This window comes from Schistocerca piceifrons, chromosome 1, assembly GCF_021461385.2.
Source record: "Schistocerca piceifrons isolate TAMUIC-IGC-003096 chromosome 1, iqSchPice1.1, whole genome shotgun sequence".
Lineage (NCBI taxonomy): Eukaryota > Metazoa > Arthropoda > Insecta > Orthoptera > Acrididae > Schistocerca > Schistocerca piceifrons.
This window is the reverse complement of record NC_060138.1, coordinates 326,590,715-326,603,821: the sequence shown is the minus strand read 5'-3', so window position 1 is coordinate 326,603,821 and position 13,107 is coordinate 326,590,715. Positions and strand designations below refer to the sequence as shown.

General features: G+C 39.8%; 1 protein-coding gene across 6 annotated transcripts in view; it reads right to left on the bottom strand.

Moving 5' to 3' along the window:
• The window catches only part of LOC124782590 (maternal effect protein staufen-like), a 200,716-nt gene that overhangs the window by 50,009 nt on the left and 137,600 nt on the right, over positions 1–13,107 (bottom strand). For all 6 annotated transcript variants that reach the window (XM_047253953.1, XM_047253955.1, XM_047253957.1 and 3 more), the window contains one exon: positions 10,627–10,799. In XM_047253953.1, the coding sequence (XP_047109909.1) occupies positions 10,627–10,799 (173 nt within the window). The remainder of the gene's footprint in view (positions 1–10,626; positions 10,800–13,107) is intronic.

Genomic DNA, 13,107 nt, shown 5'->3' with positions numbered 1-13,107 from the left:
ACTACATCAGCCTTTGGTGGATGATAAATACCAATAACTTTATGTTTTCTCATAACCTCTCTACACTCTTTGGTGTGGACTTCAATGCCTGTCACTTCAATCAAGCCTTCTTTGTTGTACTGGTCTAGATAGTTTAATTTCTTGTACTCAAGATTCTCACTAAGGTAAACTGCCACACCACCACCCTTATGTTGCTGTCTACAATAACTATTTGCGAAGGAGTAGCCCTCTAGTTTACAGTAAATAATTTCATCAGATTTTAATCCATGCTCAGTTAGCACTACTATATGAGGTGACTGTTCATTTACAAAAACCTGTAATATATTAAGCTTATTTCTAAGGTACTGTATGTTTAGGTGCATGAGCCTTAGTGGTATTTTTAACTGGTCACTCCGATTATCTTCCTTTAAAATGCACTGAGTTGGTTCACTAACAGTTGGCTTTAAATGTAATAGTTCCCCTTCCTGTAATATACTAAGCACTTCACTTGCTCCCTTTGCTTCTGGTACTATGCAGTGATTTTTTTCAGTTTGTGTCATTAAACCTGGATCGTATCTTTGTCCGGTGTTTATATTCCTCTCACTATTGTCACACTGGTATTTAAGATGGACAGTTTTACTTACATCTTTTTCCATGTTCTCTTTCTGCTTACTCGGTACCATAAAAAATCCTCACTTAGTGTAGCAGGTCTCCTAGTCCTCAGGCATCTGTCTTGATTGGAAGCTGCTTCTGCTGTCGATCTCCCAGGCCTCAGGTACCTCTTCTGTGTGGTTGCTGTTGCTGGTGGCTCCTGTGCTCCCCGACTTGGTGACTGCCCTTCTTTGTTAGCTGCTGCGGCTAATGACCTTTGTATATTTTCTTCACATGCATTTTCATTGTCTTGACGTAGTATTATGGGGTCTGCTGTTCTGGATGCTGTTGCTGATGACGGCAGCTCCGCTGATGATTGTGGTGATTCTGCTGCTATTGGTTTATCTGACACTGCTGCTGAGAATATCTGAGCCTTTGCTGCTGCTACTGGTGTTTGTTGTAGCTCTACTGCAGATAATGATGGTTCCACTGTTACAGACAACTCTTGTTTTGGCGGAATTGGGATTGGAGACACTTCCATTACAGATGACTCATTAATAAATTTAAGTATTTCGGCACTAATAATCTTTTTCCCTTTTACGTTCATGTGGAGACCATGTCTTGTGAAGTGTTCTCTGTGAACACTGTTTATCTCTACGAAAGTCGTGGGACCCAAAAGTAACCGGATGCTGCACATTGTGTACTTGTAGTAGCAAGTTGTGCCGCCAGAGGGTTGTAGTAGGAGCTCTGCTGAGTCATTCTGCCACGCGGCATCACCCAACAGTGAGAAGTGTGGTTTCTTTGGCAGTTCTTTGAGTGTGTGTACAGTGCTGACTTGACATGCTGAAATGCCTAGTTCTTACGAACAACATGCGGCAGTGTAATTTTGTTTCTTGCTCGGCAAGAATGCAGCAGAAACTGCTGCGATGATTCAGACAGCCTACAAAGACCATGCTCTTAGTAAAACGCAAGTGTACGAATGGTTTTCTCGGTTTAAAAAGGGAGAAATGGTGGTTGAAGATAAGCCCCGTTCCGGTTGACCTTCAACTGCTCGAAGCGAAGACAACATCGACAAAATCTGTGATCTCATCAGTGAAGATCGACGCAGGACAAATGACCAACTCGAGAACTTATCGGGGTTGTCCTGGAGCTCAATTCAGTGCATCTTGACCATTGCTTTGGGGGTGTGAAGAGTGGCAGCAAAATTCATGCCAAAGCTTCTTACCAGAGATCAAAGGGATCATCGCGTTGAAGCCTGTCTCGAAATGAAGGAAGCGTTCAAATATGATCCACAATTTTTCAATAAAATCATTACATGTGATGAGTCATGGTGCTATGGGTACGATCCAGAAAGTAAACAACAATCTTCACAATGGAAGTCACCTGGCTCACCTCGACCAAAAAAAGCTCGACAATTGAAATCAAATGTGAGAACGATGTTGATCTGGGTGTTTGTTTGTTTTTTTGTCCCTGAAAATCAGACAGTAAACCAACAATTCTATTTGGAGGTTATGAAACGTCTTCGCAGAAGTTTGTCGCGAAAACATCCGGCTTTGTGGGATTCTGGTGTGTGGTTCCTGCATCACGACAACGCTCCCATGCACACGGCTCTCAGCGTTCACCAGTTTTTGGTCTCAACGACGATGACTACCTTGACCTACATGCCCTGTATGCCGGATTTAGTGCCCTCTGACTTCTTCGTATTCCCGAAGATGAAAAAAGACTTGAGAGGGAAGCATTTTGCAGATGTAAAATGCAATGTCATGAAAATGCTAGCAGATATCAAAGAGGACGAACTTAAAAGGTGCTTCAAACACTAGAATGAATATTTGGACAAGTGTATTAATGCTAATGGAGAGTACTTTAAAGGAGATTAAGATTGTATTTGAAAACAATAAAGTATATGCTTTCTACAAAGAAATTCCGGTTATTTTTGGGTCCCCCCTCGTATGTAGGAAGAAGCAATATATTAGTCGACTCTTCTAGGAATGGACACTCTTGGAACTTGAACAATAGACCACGCCATGATGCAGAGTATTTCTCTTACTGTGTTTGCCACTGGATTTGGCAGAACATATCCCAGATATTTTTGTGCTTCATAAATGAAACTGCAATGAAAAAGACTGCTCTTCTTCGGACCTTATCTATTTCCTCTATCAATCCTATCTGGAATGGAACACATACTGATAAGCAATATTCAAGTATTAGTCGAACAAGTGTGTTATAAGTTACTTTGATGGACTACATTTCATGAGGATTCTTCCAATGAGTCTCTGTGTTGCATCTGCTTTACCCGTGATGAATTTTATGTGGTTGTTCCTCTTCAAATCAATCTATACACATACACCTAGATATCTAATGGAACTGACTGCTTCCAATGATTGTTCTGCAATTTTGTAATCATACAGTAGGGTCTTTCTGTCTCTGTATTTGTAATACATTACATCTGTTTATGCTGATAGTCAATTGCCATCCCTGCACCAACTGTCAATCCTCAGCACATCCTCCTTTATTCCTCTACAAATTTTTAGTGCTGCAGCTTCCCTGTATACAACAACACCATCTGAGAAAAGTCTAATGGAACTTGCAAAGTTATCTAGCAGGTCATTTACATATATTGTGAAAAGTAATGGTCCTGTATCACTCCCTTGGGGCATGTCCAAAGTTACTTTTACTTCTCAGGACTTCTCTTTGTTTAGAATGGCATGCTGTGTTATGGTTGCTAGAAATTCTTCAATCTGCTCACAACAGCAGTCCCATATTCTGTACTCCATATTTAATTCATTAGAGAGCAGTGTGGGACTGTGTCACATGCCTTATGGTAGTTACGGAACATGGCATCTACCTGGGTGCCTGTATCTATTGCTTTCTTGGCCTTACGGACAAACACAGTGACCTGGGTTTCACATGATCATTGTTTTTGGAACCAATGTTGTTTCCTACAAAGGAGATTTACAGTCTTCAGAAATATCATTAATACCTGAACATAAAATGTGTTCCAACATTATATGATTGACCAAAGTCAAGGATAGAGGCATATAGTTTTGTGCACCTGTTCAACGAGTCTTCTTTAAAAAGAGAATGACTGTGCTTTTTTAAGACCACTAGGAATGGTTTGCTACTGGAGATACTTTTGGTATGCTGCTGCTAGAAGGGGGCACATTCTTTTGCATACCCTGTGTAGAATTGAAATGGGATTCCAACAGGTCAGGTCTTTCATCTGTTGAGGCATTTCAATTGCTTTTCTTTCTCTTGGTCACTTATTTCCATATCTGTCATTCATGAGACAATTTAGAGGCGGAACTACACTGGGATCTGCTTCTGTGAAACAGTGTTGGAAAAAAACATTTTGAACTTCGTTCTTTCCTGTGTCATCCTCCGTTTCAATCCCATTATGAACACAGAGTGTCTGGACAGATGGCTTTGACCCAGTTACTGATTTAAATAAGGAAAAAAAAGTTTCTAGTGTTTGCTGTTATGCCAGTAGACAGAATTTTGCTTTCAAATTTGTTGAAAATTTCACACAAAGCCCTCGTTATGTTACTTTTGGTTTCATTTAGTTCTTTTATACTTGCGAAGCTTTGGCTACATTTAAATTTGCAGTGAAGCTCTCTCTGCTATCATAGCAGCTTTCTAACAGGTTTTTTTCTGTTCCTCACAATTTTGCTCAGCACATACTTGTCTGAAATGTGTTGTATGATACTTCTGAAGTCTGTCCACTGATGCTCAACATTGTCAGAGCAGGAGATGAAATTTTTGTGTTGACCTGTTAGGTAATCTGAAATCTGCCATTCAACAGCAAACAGTGTCTGGATCGTTTAACACGTGGGAATTTCTTACATAATATAATTATCATCTATTGCAGAATGCATACAGAAAAATTTTCTGGGGAGAACCAACATGGTTTCTGAATTTTTAATACAAAACCGCTTGTCATTTATTCCACAGTAGACAATCTGACAAAAATTTGGCAATATTTGGCCAATACCCCACATCTAGTTCCTTCCAATTACCACTTACTTGGTTTTATCAAGGATGTATAAAAGGAAAAATGTGTAACTACAATGGCATAGCTCTATTTTTGACTTCATTGTTTTCCAGCTCAGAAAAAATTACTGATTAAATTTTCAAAATGAGACCATTGCTGAGGCAAAGATTCTCTTCCCTGCTCTGCCACTGCATCTTGATGTTATTCAACTACACACAAGTCATTTATATTTCCACTGAAATATCACACATATAAAGTTGCTGGTGATGCTCTGGGAACTAAATAGTATGAAGATCTCAGATGCCAAATTGTATAGCACACATAATATGTACAAATTATTTAAGGAATTCATTAAATTCTTGCAAAGGACACTTGCGTGTACTGTCTCGTGCTGCAGAACACTGCTATATTAAACATAGAATTTTGTTTGCGAATATCAGTTACTGATGTATTTCTCAAAGCAACTGTCAGTTTACATAGCTAGATTTTCCATTATGGAACGTCACACTGTCTTCAATCCCCTCGACCACAGAACACTCAGTTGATGGTGATGGGAGAGAACATTTTCCATACCAGAGTACTAGTTGTAGAAGAATAAAATAGAAGCAGATTCAATGAGTATGATTATAAACAGCCTGAAACAGTTTTTTACAAACCCTCTTGGTTGAGTTCACAGGGAAAGGCACTTCTTCCACATCCACAAACAAGAGGTGAGGGAATGCTTGAACTCAAAAGAAGGTTAGAAGAGAGTTTAGTGTGTCAGTGTATGAAGGGAACCCAGATGAGGGCCTCATCATGCTGCAAGTGCTAGGAGGGACACCCCTCTGCATACACTCCTACACTGACACTGAGCTACAGGGACCCTCACAAAATAATAGTCTGAGTATGCTTCGGATCTGATTCTCACAGATAACCCAGTATTTAATAGGCATGGATGCCTCAAGAATAGCCATCAGAATCATCGGTCATTACTGAACGTGTCAAGACTTTGCTGTTGTGAGTGTGCGATTTTGGACATGCCCTGTAGTCTGTGCCGCTGGCAGTGATCAATTATTGATACTGCGAACAAACTGTGGATGTGCCTGACTGTTACCTACCATATCAGACTTATTTCACATCAACCTGTGGGGTCACACACTTTAGGTGTTTAAATCATTCCCTGTGGTGATCACTGTCACCATTATTTTTTGTGTTCGGCATGGGCCTTTGTCGATGTTTCTACAGTGGCAACCATATCACTGGCTAGACTTGCCACAGCTGCTGACAGTAAAGAGACCAAGGCAATCTGTGACTGTCTCTCTCTTATGGTCAAGCTGGGTCAGCCAGACTGTGACCCTGACACACTGTGGGGACACTACTTCACCCAGAGTCCTTTGAGGTCTGATCTGTACTGCTCCACCTTTCCCCAAAAGTGGCATCATTGATCTTATGGATTGGGACAAGCGTCTTATTCTGACAGATTTAGTGTATCCTTCTCAATAACGTGTATGCATCACATGGTCTTGCATTATTTTGAGAGAGAAGAATCTACAAGACAAAGCACATCATCTGACAGTCCGTGCCCTGCGTCATCTGCTTGGTCAAGCGTTCGAGACTCCTCAGTCTGATCTCAACACGGTCAACTGCTAGGACCAATGGTATCTCACTGGGTTCCTGCCGCCACTCACCAGAACCTGTGAGGGCCACTGGCAGGGCATTTATGACTTTTTGATTGCTCCCTCATGAAATTTCAAACTCCAATGCTGGTCTGTGCCAGGATGTGCCTCCACTACCAGTGTCTGCAACAAGGTTCAGTCTCCCAGGACACAATTTCTTCTGTTTTTTTCTACTTTCAGATACACTCTGAACAGATACTGCCAGGTGCAGCCTCAGAGTTCGTGGCCACATCCGGACCAGCTGCAACACCACTGTTGGGCTCTGCATGACCTTGGGACTACTGCTACTGGGACACGGACACAGCCACCAAGGACACCGACATCTATGGCCAACCCTGAGGCACCTCGACAATGTCAGTGCCCCATCGTCACAAAGGTCCACACCATCAGGAGAGATGGGATCCTTGACCTTCATCCAATATCAAGATGGTGCTGCCATATCTCTGAGCAGTATTTTGTTAACCCTGTATGACAATTATGATATTAGTTACCAAAATAAAGAACTACCATAACAACAGGAGAACAGTGAAATAAATACTGTAAGTTTCACTTTTTGGAATGATGCTTGTGTTACATTTACAAAACAAGCTGCAATTAATAAACTAGCACTGAATATTTGTCTCTATTTGTTTGGGACTCCAAAAAATTCCAAATAATGTTTCCCACTACTACAAAAAGCATTAAAATTTAGCACAAACTGTCACAAAATATTAAACATGCTTCCCTATTTCAGACACAGGGAATGCTTGATCACATCTCTTACATTACTACTCTAGTATGGATGTAGATGTAGATGTGGTTCAACAACAAAGTTAGGAATCAACTACAAAAGCAAAGAGAGCTTCACTGCAAATTTAAATGCAGCCAAAACCTCTCAGACAAACAGAAGCTTAACGATGTCAAAGTTAGTGTAAGGATGGCTATGCATGAAACGTTCAGTGAATTCAAAAGTAAAATTCTGTGTGTCTACTTGGCAGAAAATCCTAGGAAGTTCTGGTCTTACGTTAAATCAGTAAGTGGATCAAAACAGCATATCCAGACACTCTGGGATGATAATGGCATTGAAACAGAATGACAAGCGTAAAGCTGAAATACTAAACACCTTTTTCCAAAGCTGTTTCACAGAGGAAGACCGCACTGCAGTTCCTTCTCTAAATCCTCGCATGAACGAAAAAATGGCTGACATTGAAATAAGTGTCCAGGGAATAGAAAAGCAACTGAAATCACTAAACAGAGGAAAGTCCACTGGACCTGACAGGATACCAATTCGATTCTACACAGAGTACGCGAAAGAACTTGCCCCCCTTCTAACTGCCGTGTACCGCAAGTCTCTAGAGGAACGGAAGTTTCCAAATGGTTGGAAAAGAGCACATGCAGTTCCAGTTTTCAAGGAGGGTCATCAAGCAGATGCGCAAAACTATAGGCCTATATCTCTGACATCGATCTGTTGTAGAATTTTAGAACACGTTTTTTTGTTCATGTATCATGTCATTTCTGGACACCCAGAATCTACTCAAACCCAGAATCTACTCTGTACGAATCAACATGTATTCTGGAAACAGCGATCATGTGATACCCAACTCGCTTTATTTGTTCATGAGACCCAGAAAATATTAGGTACAGGCTTCCAGGTAGATGCCATTTTCCTTGACTTCTGGGAGGTGTTCGATACAGTTCCGCACTGTCGCCTGATAAACAAAGCAAGAGCCTACGGAATATCAGACCAGCTGTGTTGCTGGATTGAAGAGTTTTTAGCGAACAGAACAAAGCATGTTGTTCTCAAAGGAGAGACGTTTACAGACGTTAAAGTAACCTCTGGTGTGCTACAAGGGAGTGTTATGGGACCATTGCTTTTCACAATATACGTAAATGACCTAGTAGATAGTGTCGGAAGTTCCATGTGGCTTTTCGCGGATGATGCTGTAGTATACAGAGAAGTTGCAGCATCAGAAAATTGCAGCAAAATGCAGGAAGATCTGCAGTAGATAGGCACTTGGTGCAGCGAGTGGCAACTGACCCTTAATATATACAAATGTAATGTATTGTGAATTCATAGAAAGAAGGATCCTTTATTGTATGATTATATGATAGCGGAACCAACACTGGTAGCAGTTATTTCTGTAAAATATCTTGGAGTATGCGTACGGAACGCTTTGAAGTGTAATGAGCATATAAAATTAATTGTTGATAAGGCGGGTGCCAGGTTGAGATTCATTTGGAGAGTCCTTAGAAAATGTAGTCCATCAACAAAGGAGGTGGTTTACAAAACACTCGTTCGACCTATACTTGAGTAATGCTCATCAGTGTGGGATCCGTACCAGGTCGGGTTGAAAGAGGAGATACAGAGGATCCCAAAGAAGAGCGGTGCGTTTCGTCACAGGGTTATTTGGTAAGCGTGATAGCGTTACAGAGACGTTTAGCAAACTCAAGTGGCAGACTCTGCGAGAGAGGCACACTGCATCGCGGTGTAGCTTGCTGTCCAGGTTTCGAGAGGGTGCATTTCTGGATGAGGTATCGAATATATTGCTTCCCCCTACTTATACATCCCAAGGAGATCACGAATGTAAAATTAGAGAGATTCGAGCGCGCACGGAGGCTTTCCGGCAGCCGTTCTTCCCACGAACCATATGCGACTGGAACAGGAAAGGGAGGTAATGACAGTGGCACGTAAAGTGCCCTCTGCCACACACCACGTGGTGGCTTGCGGAGTATAAATGTAGATGTAGATGTAGTATTTATTCACTTAAGTGAAACCGATGTAGTCACTCAAATAAACAGCTAGTTTGACTTTAAGCACTGTGGATGCTATGTGGCAGAAGCTACTGATTATTAGTAAACAACTGTTTTCAAATACGAACTGTGTCCTTACACTGTGACAATTTTCATCAATACTGTTCAACTCTCTTTTTCTCACAAATCATGGAAAAAGGATTAAGTATATTTGAGCTGTTAACACAAAGAATGTTCTGAAGATAATTGTCATTTACTAATTTTTGATTGATATTGTGTAGTATCAACAGTTGTAACATCTCTTGGGGAAGCTATTACAGCATTGTTTAGCAAGAATGCTTCTTTTAATAAGCACATGTAAATTTTATGATAAGGTAAAAAATAATTCACGAGTATAGTTTACTGCTTTACCTCAAACGATGAAACATTTGTTGAATTAAAAGAGTTTGTATCCTTCATATATTGTGTAATACTTATATGATACTGTGAAAAGGTTTAATATTACATTTCTGTAAGTTACAAAATTCAATTCAATGGGATATACGGTCAGGAGGGGGGGGGGGGGGGGGGGGGGAGACAACGGAGTCTTCATACACACTGCACATTTTTCACATGTTACTTCCAGTGACAATATTTTTCAGAATACAACACAAGAGCTTACAATAAGTTGCTACTATTACTAAACATAACATGCACTTTTGTCACTAAGGGGGTATTACCCGCAAACAAAGATTTTACAAATTTTATAAGAATTTTACAGTTTAATGTCAAACATAGGGCAATAAATTAACTGAACATGTCCCACATTACCATCCACACTGTGTTGTCTTCAGTTAATTGTCAATCTATATTATCAAACAGTTATCACGCACGGTTCATTGTTCATGATCCTAGTAGAGACTGCCTATGTAACAGCTTCCGCAGAAAAGACAACTTTTATTTTCAATGTTTTGAATAACTACTGACCAAATTTTAAGATCTAAAATGCTGGCGTAATCTACTCACTAAGAGGTACAATCTTATGTTACAGGCTTTGTCATAATTAGACTAGTATTACAGTTAGAAACTGCAGATGTCTTGAGGCAGTATAGCTCACCACACCCAAATAACCAGCTTATATTCATTCTGTGTTTGAAAGTAACAGCAGTAAGTGACTTACAACAAACTTTACACACAATTTTAAACCTTTACAAAACTTGTTCTTGCTAATGACACTCACCCATAAAATAATGAAAGGAAACAAGGTTATTACTTGCCACATTTTCACTATTATGCCGTAAAGAATTGCCACAGCAGGCATGATGTTTTAATTTATTACTGCTTTACCAGTAATACTATTCACAACACGTTCTGGAGATAGTATCCACATATAACACTTATTATACCTGCAAAATTATATAACTGTACAATACAGGGTTATGGCACCATAAACATTTGAGATGCATGAAAAATAAGGTTTTGCTTAAAATGGAGCATCAATTAGCCAGAAACTTCCAACAAATTTTTATGTAGTTTCAAACCTTTTCTAATTTTTTTCTGTATTACATGCTTAACAACAAATATTAAAACATTAACTAATTTTTAAAGTAATCTGAAGTCAGAGGCTGTTTTATACAAGGGAGTAAACTCTTCAAAGAATCCCCGGGACATTGGTAAGTGAGAGGAGGGAAAATAAAAGCTTACCTTTTTACTGTTGGCTTGTCCTCTTGAGATTTTGTCCCCCAATACACATCTCGTCACAAATGTAGGCATATGTGCTGGACCTGTTTGACTTTCCACTTCAAAAGTGAGAGATAACTTCTGCTTGGCTGCAATTTCATAGACTATGGATGTTGCTGTTTTTGTTCCAATATTACCTATGGAAAAAATGTATAATTAAAACGAAATGTGTCAGATGTAAGCAATGGGCAATACAAAACTATATTTTAAACAGCTGTTCCAGTTATTCCCATTCTTTATTTCTGCAACAAGTAAACTGTGAATGGTGCAACCATACAATCTGTAGAAGAATCACTATATTTCTTAAAAATGTTATGCCGCATGAAATTAATACAGGTCTATGTATAATCTTTGCGACAATACCAATATCCTTCATGTTAAGAGTTCTGCTCCACAGCAGAATTCTGTATTCATACCGATTATAGCATATGGATGTCCTGAAGCCATAAGACTCTACACTGGATTAGAGTTCTGCAAATGGAATCAAAGAGCACTGTAGATCCACAGTTTACAGGTTCTCTGTTCTTTACAGATGAGGTGGGATTCAAACACAGAGTGGGTTAATAAATTACCACAATAATCTAATCTTGTGTGGACAGTTGCAAATCTTAGAGTGATTATGGAAGCAAGGTATCAGGATCGTTTTTGTATCAATATGTAGGTAGTGACTGTGGGTGACATACAGTATGTGCCATATACTTTTCTACCAAATTAACAAGTGCTGTTTACAAAAAATTTCTGCATGGAAAATTGTCCCCCGGTACTAGAAAATATTACACTTGCAGGAAACAAATGGGTCTGGTTGTTGCATAACAGGACACTACTGTATTTTCTACAACTCTTGTGAGACACTTTTAATGAGTGACTGACTGATCAAGGAAGTCCACTAGCTTAGCCCCCAGAGACATGCATCATCTGTGGACTGTTTTTGATTTGTGTCTATGTATGATGTTCATGATATTCACCAACACAAATGTCTGTATACAGTGAGGAGATTGTGCTTGTTATTGGAATATCTTCAGACTGAAGCATTGTAGACAACTGGCTACACCACAGAAAAGAAATGTACACATAGCCCATTGATCAACTTCAAGATGAGGGTGTAAGGTCTCAAAATGTACTGAGCGAGGTGGCGCAGTGGTTAGCACACTGGATGTGGGAGGATAATGGTTCAGTCCCGTGTCCGGCCATCCTGATTTAGGTTTTCCGTGATTTCCCTATGTCTCTTCAGGCACATACCGGGATGGTTCCTTCGAAAGGGCACGGCCAATTTCCTTCCCCATACTGCCCTAATCTCCTCCTCCTCCTCCTCAAAATGCATTTTGGAAGAAAATAAATGTGATCGTTAATATAATGGTCAAAATAAATGTTGCATACAGATTTACTGTTATAATGTACATAACAAGAAACAATACTGATTTTGTTCTGTCAGTTACAGTTATAAGAAAACAAAAACAAAGACGATAAACACATTTGCACCTGATAAACACAAACTAAAAACAAAAACGGAGCCTCACAAAATATTCAACTGCATACACTACAGTTTATTCTCACTGTCATCTGACATAACACATCGTTTATGAACCAATTGACCTTCCTCATAATTGGTGACACTTTTGAATGCCTTTAGTCATAATCCTTGCCAAATTGTCAAGATAAACCTGTGGCATATGTCCCATTCCTCCACAGTGGCCTCTATGAGGCCTTGTAAGGTCTCTGGAGGGACAGGAAGATTGCAAACCACTCGTTTTAGCATGGCCTGTGCTTTGGAAAATATGAAGACCAGTCCATCCATCTGATCCTGTGTTCCAACAGGAAGAGGTTCATGTGATTAGAGGTTCACAAGAGTAATCATCTTGTGGTGTTGCAGTGCTTCTTATGTCTGTAAAGACACCTTTTCAGTTACAACTGCAAATATTTTACAACAATTATTAATTCACAATTGTAAATATCTATATCAAAAGTTTCTCAAAATGTTAATAAAATAACCCACTGAAGATAGCACAAAAGTGCTGAAACTTGTCTGGGTAAAATGAAACTGAAAAGGTGTCTTGCATAAGGCAGAATTCCTTGCCCTAGGTTCACTAGAGTGTTATGATGAGGGCATGCATTGCCATCCATCAGCATGAATCCCACTCTGTAAGCATGTTGGCCCGATACTTCGCACCACTCATCCTCCCATCTACTGGCACAATGGGTGTCCTGCAGCCCTACATGAATCCATCCCAAAACATGACTGAACTGCCTTGATAAGGTAAACAATCTACGATACATGGATGCATAGATGTGTTGGTATGGGCACACGACATCCAGTCTCCGGTGCCCGCTCAAAAACAGTGAGAGGCAAAATGGGAGTATAAAACAGCACAGAAATGAAAAGTAACAAAATGTGGAAAACTATGTGTATATCCACATGGAAGCACGAAATGAAGTATCATGTCAATA